The 17,500-nt window shown below is 47.1% G+C and overlaps 1 protein-coding gene across 1 annotated transcript in view; it reads right to left on the reverse strand.

Annotated features, from left to right (window-relative positions):
• Window positions 1-17,500, reverse strand: part of LOC115143715 (ERC protein 2) — a 74,278-nt gene that overhangs the window by 34,496 nt on the left and 22,282 nt on the right. Inside the window, 5 exon segments of the mRNA XM_065001624.1 lie at window positions 692-847; window positions 3,940-4,014; window positions 5,918-6,184; window positions 6,459-6,623; window positions 8,646-8,669. Of these exon segments, the coding sequence (XP_064857696.1) occupies window positions 692-847; window positions 3,940-4,014; window positions 5,918-6,184; window positions 6,459-6,623; window positions 8,646-8,669 (687 nt within the window).

Genomic DNA, 17,500 nt, shown 5'->3' on the forward strand with positions numbered 1-17,500 from the left:
ACAACAAAACTCCCGCTGGTTTTATCCTCACATGGATGTAAACACACAGACACAATGCTCCAGGGAGGCTGGGAGGGAGGCTGGGAGGGAGGCTGGGAGGGAGGCTGGGAACCTGACCGTAAGACGACTGATGACGGACTGTGTAATATGACTGAGCAAGTCGAAGCTGGACTGACTGGATAAGATGTGCAACGGTTGATGAGGAAATGAAATGTAACCAGAGTTTCTGACAGTGGGATCCAATGGTAATACAATCAATCACGCTAGATGGATACGAACATATTGACGAGGCTACGGAGGACAATAAAAGATCCATTTTAACAACACAGGAATGGTTTTCTTTATGGTCTTCCTCTGCTCTCTCTGCTAAGTGTACAGTAACAAAACAACGCGTAAGCATCTCCCAGTCAGGTATAGCTGCCAGCGAAGCACTTCCCTGATGAAAACAGTTAATGTAATGCTAAAGCTAGCTCATTTACTGTCAGCCAGACAGACAGCTCTAATCTGTTCTGTTCACTTTGAACGTGCACAGCAAACCCTGTGACTGTGTTTGCCACATTATAGACTACTACAGTACTGTACGCACGTGTGTGTGTGTGTGTGCGTGTGCGCGCGCGCGCGCGTGTGTGTGTGTGTGTGCGTGTTTTCCTGTGCATATAGTGTGTCTGTGTTTTCTTGTATGTGTGTGTACCTTGGTCTTCATGAACTTGGAGTGGTTCTTGTAGACCTCCATCTGTTTGATCTCCTCCTCTCTGTCCTCGGTGTTCAGCAAGCCGTTAGCCTTCAGTATCTGGATCTCATCCTCCAGGTCCCTGATGTTGCGCTCCAGAGATGCTATCTTGGTGTCCTAAACAACACACACACACCAGCTGTAAGATGCTATCTTGGTGTCCTAAACAACACACACACACCAGCTGTAAGATGCTATCTTGGTGTCCTAAACAACACACACACACCAGCTGTAAGATGCTATCTTGGTGTCCTAAACAACACACACACACCAGCTGTAAGATACTATCTTGGTGTCCTAAACAACACACACACACCAGCTGTAAGATGCTATCTTGGTGTCCTAAACAACACACACACACAGCTAAACTATCTTGGTGTCCTAAACAACACACACACACCAGCTGTAAGATGCTATCTTGGTGTCCTAAACAACACACACACAGCAGCTGTAAGATACTATCTTGGTGTCCTAAACAACACACACACACCAGCTGTAAGATACTATCTTGGTGTCCTAAACAACACACACACACACCAGCTGTAAGATACTATCTTGGTGTCCTAAACAACACACACACACACCAGCTGTAAGATACTATCTTGGTGTCCTAAACAACACACACGCAGCAGCTGTAAGATGCTATCTTGGTGTCCTAAACAACACACACACACCAGCTGTAAGATACTATCTTGGTGTCCTAAACAACACACACACAGCAGCTGTAAGATACTATCTTGGTGTCCTGCACAACACACACACAGCAGCTGTAAGATACTATCTTGGTGTCCTAAACAACACACACGCAGCAGCTGTAAGATGATATTTTGGTGTCCTGTACAACACACACGTACCAGCTGTAAGATGCTATCTTGGTGTCCTGCACAACACACACGCACCAGCTGTAAGATGCTATCTTGGTGTCCTGCACAACACACACACACCAGCTGTAAGATGCTATCTTGGTGTCCTGCACAACACACACACACCAGCTGTAAGATGCCATCTTGGTGTCCTGCCCAACACACACACACCAGCTGTGCTCTACTGTTGCTGAGCCACACTTATAATTCAGTATTAGAACATCTCCAAAGCTTGACCAGTGAACAAAACACAAAACACCTGAAAAAGAGGGAGAGAGAGAAGAGAGAGCGAAAGACAGTGAAAGAAAGAGTGAAGGAGAGAAGATGGGTAGAGAGAGAGAGATGGAAGACGAAGAAAGAGAGTAAGTGTCAGAGTAAGGAAGAGCTCTTTGAGGTAGTACGGAGGAGAGCCTCTGCAGTATCTTGGGGTAAAATCAAAAGCCTCCTCCTTCTCCGGCTGCAGCAGCTCCCTCACAGCCAGCCTCTCAGTGGATTAATCACCATTTGGAAATACTGAGCGGCACACATCACAGCCAGCCTTTTGAGAGGGACCAGCCCAGAGAGAAACGCCTGGAGAAGAAGCAGAAGCAGGAAGAGGAAGAGGAGCCGTGCTGCTCTGTAGTCGCTCGCACATCAATGCAGGAGCCAGTCCATGGACTGCGACTGCACCTCCGAGTGGAGCTTTGGCTTTGCAGAGTTTTTAAATAAATAATACAACGTCTTTAAGATTAGCCATGGTCCATCTCACATGCACTTCACCTGCAGAGCAACGAGCAAGAACCTGGTTTCACTCCCTCTCTCTCCTTTCTGTCTCTCCTCCTTCTTTCCCTCTGTCTATACCTTTGACTGGTTCTGAACTTGTGAACTTGTGGTTCTGTGGCTAGAGCTTCAGCAGGGTCATCCAGCAGGCAGTGGAAAACTAGGAAATCCAGCTCTGTATGCGAGGCTGTCCCTAGGTCGACTGAGAGTTAACAACAGATGGTCCTGGATCTAAGGGGTTAACGTGAGCGTGTGAATGCTGTTATCATGGCCATGTGCTTCGTCAATGCATCATTATTCTATGGCTTGTAGCAAGCCGCTAACTAACCACCGGAGAGAACATAGCATAGTATACAGTGGAGACGACATAGTGGAGACGACAAACATACCGTAGCTCAATGGGTCAGAGAGATGCTATGCCATCCAAATGATTTCACTGCTACGGCAGATCAAGCTGATCAAGCAGAGGATGTGACGCTCTCATGAACACTCTCTCTCTCTCTCTCTTTCTATCTGAATCCCTTTCTCTCTCTCCTCCCTGTGCCACTGGCCTCGCTGTCGTAAACAACCACACCTGTTTCCATGGTAGCAGCAGGCAGAATGTGCTCTCCCTCGTGGGTGAGGGAGGGAGGGAGGGAGGGAGGGAGAGAGAGAGAGAGATTGAAAGACAGAGTGAGATAAGGAGAGAACGAAATTTAGAGAGAGAGAGAGAAAGAGATCCTAGAGACAGCGAGAGTAGAGAGAGGGGGGTTAGCATTACTCATGCTAACATCAGCACCAACACGTCTGTTGGAGAGAGCAGAGAGAAGCGGGGAGGTCCTCCACTGAGGATGGAAGGGAGAGGGGCTCTGCTCTGTATGAAAATCCAGAGCCTCCAGGAGCCAGCGTGTCATGTGACCACGCTAGAGGAGAGTCACGTGACCGTGCTAGGGGATGCTGGGGTTTGCTCAGCACCAATCCAGCTCCGTCTGATGATGTGGTGTGTGAGCGAGAGGCATGCTGTCGGGCTGTGAGCGCATGCTTTATATTTAGAAGTGATATCACAGCTCTGCAGCCACAGTGGGCCGGTGGGCTCTGCAGCCACAGTGGGCCGGTGGGCTCTGCAGCCACAGTGGGCCGGTGGGCTCTGCAGCCACAGTGGGCCGGTGGGCTCTGCAGCCACAGTGGGCCGGTGGGCTCTGCAGCCACAGTGGGCCGGTGGGCTCTGCAGCCACAGTGGGCCGGTGGGCTCTGCAGCCACAGTGGGCCGGTGGGCTCTGCAGCCACAGTGGGCCGGTGGGCTCTGCAGCCACAGTGGGCCGATGGGCTCTGCAGTGGCTCAATTAGTGCTTTGAACACATTTTTCATAGCTTTTGCATGTGATGTAACATTTACAACCATCATCCACCGACTTGTCTCACGAGGTCATCCTTCCAAATCTTGTGTCGTTGAATGAGCCTGGGCGTCCGAAGCTATCGACAGACTCAAAGTTCATTCAATACAAGCAAAATCTGGCTTTTCCGAACTCTAAGGTTTTCGTATTTCATCTGATTACATGGTTGGTCTCAGCAATGTACTACACTACCCATAATTCCCCATGGTTCTTACCTTCATCTCTATGATGGTCTGGAGGGCTTTGGTTTTGCCAGGGTCCTGGTGCATCTGGTTTCTCCTGTGCAGTTCCTGGGAGAACACCAGTTGATATGAAATGGACAAGACAAGCATCAAATGTCGCCTCTTTTAGGACCTAGTGCAAATGGGCCTGTATTTATGAACCATCTCAGAATAGGAGTGCTGATCTAGGTTCGGTTCTGCCTTTTAGATCACAATGAATAAGATCACCATGGACAGAAGGAACCTGATCCTAGATCTGCACACCTACTCTGAGATGCTTCCTAAATATGAGCCCTGAATCTCTCCAAATGCATGGGTAATGACTTAGCTTAACCTAGCTCAATACTAGAGCGACAGCATTGAAATGAGTTACATTTACTTGCACTACCATTACATCAGTCATATACTTCTCCCCTGGCAATAACACTGTACACAGATTGAACATTGCTCCTTCCACTGCAGTCAGAGCACAGTAGGTACACAAAGAGAAGGCCAGTACTGCCCTCTAGTGTTGATGGGCATACACTGTAGGTGAGAAGAAAAAAGTGGAAATTGCCTGGAAGTCCCAAAAGCCATATGCTTTAAAAGCAGTACCAAACAATCAACATGTCTCTGCGCTTTCAGTAACACCTCAAACACAGGTGAGACCAGGTCTACTGTGGCCATATAGTAACTACATAGTTTTGGCTATTTACAGTTTTTTTTTTATTACTTTGGTAGTATTTCCTGATTTTCTCAACACTTAGAGCAAAACTCCAAACTGGTAACACTTGTAACACAGCCAGTGTTACATTCAAAACGTTTCATTTTGTTTGTAGACATCTTTTAACACACAGCCATTGGTCCGACATTTTACTGTGAAATGTCACGAGTACATTGGTTGAATCACCAAAACACAACATGATGATATATATGTTCTCAATGTCGTTGTTTTAACAATCAGTTAATCCAATAGCAAAATATTTAAGATACATATTTTAAAATTGCCCTTTGAATGTAGTATGCTGCAGTACTGCAAATTGCAGTACATGACACTGTTTTCACATGAGGCAATCGATTCAAATCAAATCAAATGTATTTATAAAGCCCTTTTCGCATCAGCCGATGTCACAAAATGCTAAACAGAAAACCAGCCTAAAACCCCAAACAGCAAGCAACACACGTGCACTACCCATTCAAATTGAATGAACACAAAATATCCATCATTTCTATCCCATGTGTGATCAAAGGTGTGATCCTTGAAGACAACTTTCACAGTGTAATCAAATGAAAGAAATGGAAAAAAAACGGCGTGTTTAGCTGGCATTAGTTTGCATCAAACCTGTTTTGAGCACTTGGCCAAAGGTCCTCATTGTTCATGCACCTGGGGAAAGCCTTTTGGCATGGCGAATCCAAGCCTGACATAGGTCTGGATTGAAATCATTGCATGCCTCATCCATGGCCTGAAGGAGGGTGGCACCCTCGTGGGGATGGCAATCCTACATCTTCCACCTGTATTGTAATTGTGCATTGTATTTTGCAGTATTCTATTGTACTGTAGGTATTGTAGTCATCCTGTACGTGGCTCAGTTCATACGAGTACGGTACTAGCAACCGCAGAGTTGTGGGTTCAATTCCCACTGGGGTCACATACCAACATGTGTAGACTCTTGTCACTTTGGATGAAAGTGTCTGCTCTGGGAAATGGCATGTATTACAGTACTGTATTGGCCAATGCAATTTTAGTAAAGCAGTGTGGGATTTCTAAGACTAGACACTTAGTAGCCGTTTAATAGCACTACATATACTCTGAGTCTGCTGTGGCCATACAGTAGTATAAGGACATATACTAACTGTAAGCACTACATAACATGCATCCCAAACAGCACCTAGAAACCCTACATAGTGCACTACTTTTGACCAGAGCCCTGTTCAAAAGTAAGGCACTATACAGGAATATAGTGCCATTTTGGACAGACATGTACTCTTGTACCTCTCGGAGGTGGATGTTCTCCTTCTCCTTCTGGTCCAAGATGACCTCCAGGTGTCCAAGTTGAGCCTCGGCCTCAGCAATGCGCCTGGCTCTCTCCTGCTCCTCCTCCTCGTTGACCCTCCCTGGCCCTCCAGGCAGACCCTTACTCTGGAGCATTTCCAGCAGCTTCTTGATGGACTCGTCCCTGGCCCCCAGTGTCTGCTTCTGGGTCTCGATCCGCAGCTCCATCTCCTCCAAGGTCTTCCTCAGGAGGAACAGCTCCTTGGCCTGCCGGAACGCAGGGAATTGTAAGGAATTTTAAAGGAAGGAAGTGTCAATTGGGTCATTATTAAGGTAGCTAAAATTCAGGAACTTTCCAAAATGTCCAGAACGGAAGAAGATACAGAAATCCCAGTTGGAAGATTCTCTAAATTCCCAGAGGGAAGTATCAGGGAATTCAAAATCCTACAACCAAGACCCTGGTCATAAGAACCTGGAACTAACGGCAAACTCATTTATTGAATCACTCATTTATTATGAGTAATTTATTAAGATTCCTTGCCTGGCGGTCGTGCTCGGCTTGTAGCCGTCTGAAGTTCTCCTCGGTCAGCTCGATGTTGGTGTAGTGGTCCCCAGAGCGGCCGCCGCTCTCCTGCTGCAGTAGGTGGTTCAGGTCCCTTTGGGTCCGCAGCTCGTCCTGTAGGGCCTGGATGGTCAGCTGCAGGTGCTGTGGGGGTCACACACACATACGCACGCACGTACACACACATACACACACACACACACACACACACACACACACACACACACACATGAAAGCACATGCACATGCAAGCGCACACACATACACACACACACACACACACACGTCAAGGAGTCTCAATCTGGTAGGGTGGCAGCACGTAGTCTAGGGTGGATTCAATTAAATGACAGATCAGACTAGGATGGGTCACTGAATATGTACATATGGAGGGACATTTTCAGACACACACGCAAACTCACAGACACCAATACATCTTATAGAGAGGGGGGGTGGGGGGATTTTGAAGGTGGCCCTGCGGAAAGGAAACTCAGAAACACACACCGTAATCTATTCAACCTCTGGGGAAATACAGTTCCTGCCAAACACACTTGGAGAGGAATTTGAGGACTTACCTCACTATGGCATGAAAGACAAAAAGAAAAAATACAAATGACACAAAGTATGGCAGTATGAGAAGACGTTAAATAAAAGGCAAATGGTTTTTACATACTATTCGTGATCGACTTGCTTTCCACCTTCTGCAACTATTTTCAGGGTGAGGAAGGTGTACTGTAAACGGTTATCTATGTGCAGTACCGTGCATCAGCAATCTAATCTGTAGGAATCTCTCTTGAAGCTTTGACGGTAGGAATACTACGAGAGCCACATTTAAACAAAGCCATCCAGTGAATGACTGAATCGTTGTGTTGCTGGGAGAAACCGATTGTGCAACTGAAAGTGCACAATCCTTCCCTGTATCGTGGGGAACGTGAAGAACTTGTAGAACCGTGAACCTTCGATAACAGTTTTGACCGATCCCCTGTCAAGTGTTCAGAGTTGGACGTCTCGCGTTCAACAGCTTGCACTTTCAACAGAACGCTTGATTGTTGCAGCATTAGTGATCATTATCTATCATTACTGTAGGGGGTGTGTATGTGCTGTCCGTGCTGCCGAGGGGTCGAGCAGCAGAGATCCGTGCACAGCGCAGTAAACAGTGTTCCCACTGAGAGCTGGTAGCCAACCAACAGCAGTAGACTCAGTGGACCTCTGGGTCCATGCCCATCCATTATGCTGTGTGTTAGGGAGGCGGGTGCGCGTGTGCACGTGTGCCACTGGTGGCTGCTGAGAGGAGGACAGCTCATAGTAATGGCTGGAATGAAGTCAATGGAACGGTGTCAAACATGGAGTTCCATACCATTCCATTATGTCCCTTCCATCCATTACTATGAGCCCGTCCTCCCCAATTAAGGTGCCACCAACCTCCTGTGGCGTATGCATGTGTGTGCGCATACAAAGAGACAAAGACATTACTTGTACATTACTTGAGAAGAAAAAAAAAGACATCCATTATAGGAAGAAATAAGAAGGAGACAAGTGGCTCTGTTCCAATATCCACCCTAGCATGCCACTATACACTGATTGGGCCATGCATTCTAAGTGCTACACTAGTATGGATATTGGAACGTAGCCTGGGTGTTGAGGTTTAGGGGGCGGGGAAATTGAACAAAACACAGCCTATTTTAGAGTATACTATAGGGTCACAAGGGTCACACAGCAGCCACACCCCTATAGTAGAGCCACACCCAGTAAAGGGAGAACACAGAAGAATTCTACTCGGCAGTGTGTAAGAGCAGGGAGAGGGTCTGACGGACGCGGGTAGGGCTTAGGGAACAGTGCAGGCTAAACCAATCACACTCCTTGCTGGTGTGTGTATGAGGGTCCAATTCGGAGCGTGTCCAAAATGGCAACCCTACTCCCAACATAGGCCTAGTGTACTACTTTTAGCCAGAGCACACAAGTTCTGGTCAAATGTAGTGCACTAAATTGGGAATAGGGTGCATTTCCGACACAGCCCAGAGGGGTGGGGGGGTGGGGTGGGGGGGGCAGAGGAACAGGACTGCCAGGTCTCTGGGGGCACCGAAGACACACGACGACATCACTCTGGTGGTGACTCTATGTTGTGCAGACACGGCAGCCAGGGCAGCGGTTGCAAACATAGGGACAAACCTTGGTTCTCCTGGCGTCCAGCAGCTGGAGTAGCACGGGCGGAGCCAACAGAAGAGAAAGATAGCGCAACGGAGAACACAGCGTCAGAACAGTACAGAACACGAAGCGCACGTGGAGACCGTGAGCTACAGTGAGAGCTCCCGTGAAGGACACGAGGAAAATGTGTGAGGAACATGTGAGGATGTGTCTGGTTATCCCAACCCCCTCAAATCATTTATCTCTATCCGTTCTGATGGAATTGGTACACTAAGGAACCTCATGGTACAGTAGAGAACCTCATGGTACAGTATAGAACCTTGTGGTGTGGTGAGGAACGTCACAAACTCACACAAAGACATATAAGTCTAATCAGTGCTAAAACATAATGGAAACCTTTGTGGAAAAAGAAGGTGAGGTTATTTAGTGGTGAACACTTTCGGCATTAAGTCTCACCAAATCAAATCAAAATCAAATCAAATGTGTATTTGTCCCATGCTTCGTAAACAACAGGTGTAGACTAACAGTGAAATGCTTGCTTACTTCCCAACAATGCAAAGATAATTCAAACAAATATACATAATAGAAACATGAAGAAAAAAAATTACAGAGGGAATAAATGCACAATGAGTAACAATAACTTGGCTACTGTATATACATGGAGTATCAGTACCGAGTCGATGTGCAGTGGTACGAAGTAAATTATGTTGATATGTATGGGATACAGTGTTTCGGCAGGAGAGATAATAAACAGTAGCAGCAGCATACATGATGAGTCAAAAGAGTTAGTGCAGAAATTGTCAATGTAGATAGGGAGGTGTTTAATCCCGGGGTCCTGAGCTTAGTGATGAGCTTGGAGGGTACTATGGTGTTGAACGCTGAGCTGTAGTCAATGAACAGCATTCTCACCAGTGGAAGCTCCTCAAAGGAGGAAGGGGAGGACCATCCTCCTCAGTGAATTTCAGAAAAATGTAAATAATGAAACATTAAAAAAGTTATGATTTTTAGATAAAAATGTACTAAATATATTAATGTCACCAAATAATTGATTAAATCACACTGTTTTGAAATGAAGGTCCACAGTAGCCTGAAAAGCACTCTGTAGGGTAGCACCATGGTGTAGCCGGAGGGCAGCTATTTTCCATCCTCCTCTAGGTACATTGACTTCAATCCAAAACCTAGGAGGCTCGTGGTTCTCACCCCCTTCCATAGACTTAAACAGTAATTATGACAACTTCTGGAGGACGTCCTCCAACCTATCAGAGCTCTTGCAGCATGAACTGACATGTTGTCCACTCAATCAAAGGATCACAGAATGAATCTCGTACTGATAGCAAAAGCTACAGCTAGCTGTAACTACAGTACATAAAATGTGGTGAGTAGTTGACTCAAAGAGAGAAAGACAATAGTTGAACAGTTTTGAACAAATACATTTCTTCAAAAATGAAGGAGAAGCAAGAGAGAATGAGAGAGAAATAGAGAGCGAGCTAGCTAGATTTAGAATTCCCAATGTTAGCTAATATGTTGACAACAATGTAGGCTGAGTGTAGTGATTAGCGGTTAGGAAATGAAAGCTTGGCTTGGAAAGGTTTTTTCACCTGGTCACAGACAGCTGGTGTATTGTGCACTGAAGTCCACAAGCGAAGGGAAAAGGTAAGTTGGGAAAGGGCAGTAAAGGAGTGAAATAAAGATTGCCACGTCTGAGGATCTGTTGGCGTGGTATGCAAATTCAAGTGGGTCCGGGGTGTCTGGTATGATGGTGTTGATGTGAGCCATGACCAGCCTTTCAAAGCATTTCATGGCTACAGAGGTGAGTGCTACAAGATGTTGGTCATTTAGACAGGTTACCTTGGTGTTCTTGGGTACAGGGACTATGCTGGTCGGCTTGAAACATGTAGGTATTACAGACTGGGTCAGGGAGAGGATGAAAATGTCAGTGAAGACAGTTGCCAGCTGGGCAGCGCATGCTCTGAGAACACGTCTTCGTAATCTGTCTGGCCCTGCAGCCTTGTGAATGTTAACCTGTTTAAAGGTCTTACTCACATTGGCTACGGAGAGTGTGAGCACAAAGTCGTCCGGAACAGCTGGTGCTCTCATGCATGATTCAGTTTTTCTAGCATACAATGTATTTAGCTTGTCTAATACTCTCCCTTCACTGGACAGCTTGCGGCTGGGTTTCCCTTTGTAATCCGTTATAGTTTGCAAGCCCTGCCACATCCGACGAGCGTCAGAGCAGGTGTTGTAGGATTCGATCTTGGTACTGCATTGATGCTTTGCCTGTTTGATGGTTCATCAGAGGGCATAGCAGAATTTCTTGTAAGCTTCTGGATTAGTGTCCCACTCCTTGAAAGCGGCAGCTTTATAAAAATAAATAAAACAGAGTACAGCAGACAGAAAGTACAGCAGTAGTGACATCAAGGACATCAGCTCTAGCCTTTAGATCAGTGCGGATGTTGTCTGTAATCCATGGCTTCTGGTTGGGATATGTACGTACGGTCACTGTGGGGACGAGGTCGTCAATGCACTTATTAATGAAGCCGGTGACTGATGTGGTAAACTCCTCAATGCCATTGGATGAATCCCAGAACATATTCCAGTCTGGAATACATACAAGGCATTGCAAATTGACACTAGTAACCACACACCAGGTGAATCATTACACAGTACTGTGATTTATAAAGAATAGGTGTGGTACAATGGGGCACGGTTTCCGGGGAAAAGATTTAGCCTAGCCCTGGATTAAAAGAAAGCTCAATGAAAGTACTTTTAAATCCAGTGCTAGGCTTAATCTGTGCCTGGGCCACAGCCCCTATATCCTGTGCTGTGGTAGTGTGTTATTCCACCCAGCAGAGGGCAGTGATCACTCTAGCAGGGTGCTGTCTCTTAGTCTGTCTCTACTGGACTGTGCCAGTGCATTTCACTTCCACTGCATTGGGCAACACTCACTTATGTAAGCATCGCAGTCTTTTTGGGCCAGTACGCTCAAACCACTTAAAGCCTCTCAAATCTTTACTCGTGCTCACAAAACTACATTCACACACGCTCACCCTGCCATCCTCTCTTACTCACACTCTTTATCTCCCTCAATCTCTCTCGCCCTCTTTTCCTCCCTCTCTTTCTCCCTATGCTATTTTTTCTCTCTTTCGAACATTGATACACAAACACACAAGGCAGCAGACACCATAATATGGGGCGGCAGGGTAGCCTAGTGGTTAGAGCATTGGACTAGTAACCGAAAGGTTGCAAGTTCGAATCCCCGAGCTGACAAAGTACAAATCTGTCGTTCTGCCCCTGAACAGGAAGTTAACCCACTGTTCCTAGGCCGTCATTGAAAATAAGAATTTGTTCTTAACTGACTTGCCTAGTAAAATAAAGGTAAAAAAAATAATAATAGACGTAATATGGATTCCATATTGTTGCTAAAACGCCAATTAATGGGGACAATTAAAGTAAATATGTAGAGAGTGCTAAATAAGATTTATGTTTAAACATAAGTCATGTGCTGAATAATCATCCATTGAATATTCAACATGTCAAAATGATGCATGTTTTTAACTACAGTACCATCGGAAAGTAATCTGACCCCTTGACCTTTTCCACATTTTGTAAGACTACAGCCTTATTCTAAAATAGATTAAATTATATATTTTCCTCATCAATTTACACACAGTACTCTATAATGACACAGCAATAACATTTCAGAAGTAATTGCAAATTTATACAAAATTAAAAAACAGAAATACATTACATTTACATAAGTATTCAGACCTTTTGCTATGAGACTCAAAATGATGCTCAAGTGCATCCGGTTTCCAGTGATCATCCTTGAGATTTCTACAGTTCGATTGGAGTCCAACTGTGGTAAATTCAATTAATTGGACATGATTTGGAAAGGCACACACCTGTCTATATAAGGTCCCACAGTTGGCAGTGCATGTCAGAGCTAAAACCAAGCCATGAAGTTGAAGGAATTGTCCATAGAGCTCCGAGGCAGGATTGTGTTGAGGCATAGATCTGGGGAAGCATACCAAAACATTTCTGCTGCATTGAAGGTCCCCAAGAACACAGTGGCCTCCATCATTCTTCAATGGAAGAAGTTTGTAACCACAAAGACTCTTCCTAGAGCTGGCCTCCCGGCCAAACTGAGCAATCAGGGGAAGAAGGTCCTTGGACATGGAGGTGATCAAGAACCCAATGGTCACTCTGACAGAGCTCCAGAGTTCCTCTGTGGAGATGAGAGAACCTTCCAGAAGGACAACCATCTTTGCAGCACTCCACCAATCAGGCCTTTATGGTAGAGTGGCCAGACGGAAGCCACTCCTCAGTAAAAGGCACTTGATAGCCCACTTGGCGTTTGCCAAAATGCACCTAAACGACTCCAAGATTGAACTCTCTGGCCTGAATGCAAAGCGTCACGTCTGGAGAAAAATTGGCACCATCCCTACAGTGAAGCATGGTGGTGGCAGCATCATGCTGTGGGGATGTTTTTCAGCCGCAGGTATGGGAGACTAGTCAGGATCGAGCGACAGATGAACGGAGCAAAGTACAGAGAGATCCTTGATGAAAACCTGCTCCAGAGTACTCAGGACCTCAGACTGGGGTGAAGATTCACCTTCCAACAAGACAAAGACCCTAAGCACACAGCCAAGACAACGCAGGAGTGGCTCCGGGACAAGTCTCTGAATGTTCGAGTGGCCAAGCCAAAGCCCGGACATGAACCTGATCAAACATCTCTGGAGAGACCTGAAAATAGCTGTGCAGCGACACTCCCCATCCAACCTGACAGATCTTGAGAGGATCTGCAGAGAAGAATGGGAGAAATTCCCCAAATACAGGTGTGCCGAGCTTGTAGCGTCATACACAAGAAGACTTGAGGCTGTAATCGCTTCCTAAGGTGCTTCAACAAAGTACTGAGTAAAGGGTCTGAATACTTATGTAAATGTGATATTTCAGTTTTTTATTTTTAATAGATTTTCTAAATTTCTAAAAACCTGTTTTTGCTTTGTCATTATGGGGTATTGTGTGTAGATTGTAAATGTTTATACATTTTAGAAAAAGGCTGTAGCGCAACAAAATGTGAAAAAAGTGAATGGGTCTGAATGCTTTCCGAATGCACGGTGAGTAACATTCACTCGCTGAGACTAAATTAATTTCTCCTGATTTCTGACGTTTGTTTTATTCATATTAATATTCCCAGCTAGTCAGTAACATGATGTATTAGCCGGGGAAAGAGGTTGATGAAGTCGTGGCCTTGCAGTGAAGCAACAACGCCTGGAGTCGCTGCAGCAGCTATGTGAATCATAGTCTATGACACGCACACACACACATACACAAACACACACACACATTATGTGCAATCACTTAGGACTGTACAGTATGACTGTCTGTGACCATTTGCTTTCTCTGACTATGCATTATACCACGTTGTTACGAAAGCAAGCTGAACAATGGACTACACATTCACATACTATACTGGATGAACAGCACTCCCATGCAAATCAATCATCCACCTCAACACTCAAAGACTCGGACCTCCTCTGTACACACAGTCATGATTCTCCTACCATACAAGTACAGACTCACATACAGCAATTCTCAAATAAACACACACAACTACACAGAAACACAGAAAGCCAGAAGAGATTATATTTCTCTCTGTCAGGGGGTTCAGCAGGGCCATTGAACATTTATCTTTCTCTCTCTCTATCCCTCCCTCCCTCCACTTTGTCATTTATTATTTCATTCTATATCATTCTCTCTTGCTCTTTATCTCTCTAGCTCTCTAGCTCTCTTTACTTATCTCTCTCCCTCATGATCAATATTCTGACCTGTTGGAACAGAATTGGAGGATGCGGTCAAATAAAACATTTTTCACACAGGGTTAAAACGAACATCCTCTCCTCTCCCCTTCATTCCTTCCCATACATAACCTCCCCTCCTTTCCTCCCCTCCTCTTCTCTCCTCATCCTCCCTTCCTATACCCATCCTCCTCTCCTATCCCCATCCTCCTCTCCTGTCCCCATCCTCATCTCCTGTCCCCATCCTCCTCTCCTATCCCCATCCTCCTTTCCTGCCCCATCCTCCTCTCCTGTCCCCATCCTACTCTCATGCCCCATCCTCCTCTCCTGCCCCATCCTCCTCTCCTGTCCCCATCCTCCTCTCATGCCCCATCCTCCTCTCCTGTCCCCATCCTCCTCTCATGCCCCATCCTCCTCTCCTATCCCCATCCTCCTCTTCTCTCCTCATCCTCCCTTCCTATACCCATCCTCCTCTCCTATCCCCATCCTCCTCTCCTGTCCCCATCCTCCTCTCCTGTCCCCATCCTCCTCTCCTATCCCCATCCTCCTTTCCTGCCCCCATCCTCCTCTCCTGTCCCCATCCTCCTCTCATGCCCCATCCTCCTCTCCTGCCCCATCCTCCTCTCCTGCCCCATCCTCCTCTCCTGCCCCATCCTCCTCTCATGTCCCCATCCTCCTCTCCTGTCCCCATCCTCCTCTCATGTACCCATCCTCCTCTCATGTCCCCATCCTCCTCTCCTGTCCCCATCCTCCGATCATGTCCCCATCCTCCTCTCCTGTCCCCATCCTCCTTTCCTGCCCCCATCCTCCTCTCATGCCCCATCCTCCTCTCCTGCCCCATCCTCCTTTCCTGCCCCCATCCTCCTCTCATGTCCCCATCCACCTCTTCTGTCCCCATCCTCCTCTCCTGTCCCCATCCTCCTCTCCTGTCCCCATCCTTCTCTCCTGTCCTCATCCTCCTCTCCTCTCCTATCCCCATCCTCCTCTCCTGTCCCCATCTTCCTCTCCTGTCCTCATCCTCCTCTCCTATCCCCATCCTCCCCTGCCCCCATCCTCCTGTCCCCATCCTCCTCTCCTGTCCTCATCCTCCTCTCCTGTCCTCATCCTCCTCTCCTATCCCCATCCTCCTCTCCTGTCCCCATCCTCCTCTCCTGTCCCCATCTTCCTCTTCTATCCCCATCTTCCTCTCCTGTCCTCGTCCTCCTCTCCTATCCCCATCTTCCTCTCCTGTCCTCATCCTCCTCTCCTATCCCCATCCTCCTCTCCTCTCCTATCCCCATCCTCCTCTCCTGTCCCCATCCTCCTCTCCTGTCCTCATCCTCCTCTCCTATCCCCATCCTCCTCTCCTGTCCCCATCCTCCTCTCCTGTCCCCATCTTCCTCTTCTATCCCCATCTTCCTCTCCTGTCCTCGTCCTCCTCTCCTATCCCCATCTTCCTATCCTGTCCTCATCCTCCTCTCCTATCCCCATCCTCCTCTCCTCTCCTATCCCCATCCTCCTCTCCTGTCCCCATCCTCCTCTCTTGTCCTCATCCTCCTCTCCTGTCCCCATCCTCCTCTCCTGTCCCCATCCTCCTCTCCTGTCCCCATCTTCCTCTTCTATCCCCATCTTCCTCTCCTGTCCTCATCCTCCTCTCCTATCCCCATCTTCCTTTCCTGTCCCCATCCTCCTCTCCTGTCCCCATCTTGCTCTTCTATCCCCATCTTCCTCTCCTGTCCTCATCCTCTCCTATCCCCATCTTCCTCTCCTATCCCCATCCTCCTCTCCTATCCCCATCCTCCTCTCCTGTCCCCATCCTCCTCTCCTGTCCCCATCTTGCTCTTCTATCCCCATCTTCCTCTCCTGTCCTCATCATCCTCTCCTATCCCCATCTTCCTCTCCTGTCCTCATCATCCTCTCCTATCACCATCTTCCTCTCCTGTCCTCATCCTCCTCTATCCCCATCCTCCTCTCCTGTCCCCATCTCCCTCTCTACTCCGGGCTCTATCTCTACTCTGGGCTCTATCTCTACTCTGGGCTCTATCTCTACTCCGAGCTCTATCTCGGGGCCAACTTCAATACAGGTAGACCAGAGAAGCCACACCCAGATTGGCAGATGAGTGGCAGACCTGATTAGAGGCACGTGCTGCTCATCGGTTGCTCATCTGTGTTCCCTATATATGCTGTTTTGACTGAAAATGTGTACCTACACGCTGAAGCAGGATGCAAAGCCGAGACGTCTGTGTACGCTATCCCTGATGCGGGGAAAATCACACAAAAAAAATACATTGAATGAAGTAAGCACTATGCAACATACTTTTGAGTGCAGACCCATTACACCTGTTATTTGTCTGAATTTGCAGGTTTTACGAACCAGCCAAGCTTCTGGGAGGGCGCAAGGGTCCTCTTTTGATTACCCACAGGGGCCCTGGCCTTTCAGTCGTGACTCAGCAGATATTGGAGGAGAGCGAAGGCTGGTGGGGGGGGGGGGGTCTGATGAACACAACACACTCCATCTTCTGGGGTCAGGGAGTACTATTGGCTGTCCATACCCCTCATACATACCCCAATGAGCAAGGGACAGGGAGGAGGCATGTCAACATACACCTTACTACGGCTCAGTTGGTGGAGCATGGTGCTTGCAACAGCAGAATTGTGGGTTCGATTCCTACTGGGGCCACCCATAAAATGTTTTTTTGCTTTGGATTAAAGAACCTGCTAAATGGCATATACTGTTATTATTATTACTACTACTTTACTGGGTCTGGGTGCTTTTCTATAGCACCTTTTTTGAGCCAACGTGATCATCAACAACAGAGATAGAACATTTCTACTTAAAAACGGCTCATAATTGGCAACGGAGTGTAAATGATTGGTTAGCGTTTGGACATGGGCTAAGGGGGCAGACACACGTAAACACACTGACATGGTTGTGCCAAGGAGCCGAGACGGTAGCAGCTGCGTCCCCCTGAGAGTGTGTGTGTGTGTGGGGGCGGGGGGGGGGTAGTGTGTGTGTGTGTGTGCGTGTGTCTTCTCCCTCTGTTCATATCTGACACATGGACTGGAGCTAAAGCGCTGAGTCAGAGAGAAACACAAATAAAC

The sequence above is a fragment of the Oncorhynchus nerka genome, linkage group LG15 (assembly GCF_034236695.1).
Source record: "Oncorhynchus nerka isolate Pitt River linkage group LG15, Oner_Uvic_2.0, whole genome shotgun sequence".
Taxonomy (NCBI): domain Eukaryota; kingdom Metazoa; phylum Chordata; class Actinopteri; order Salmoniformes; family Salmonidae; genus Oncorhynchus; species Oncorhynchus nerka.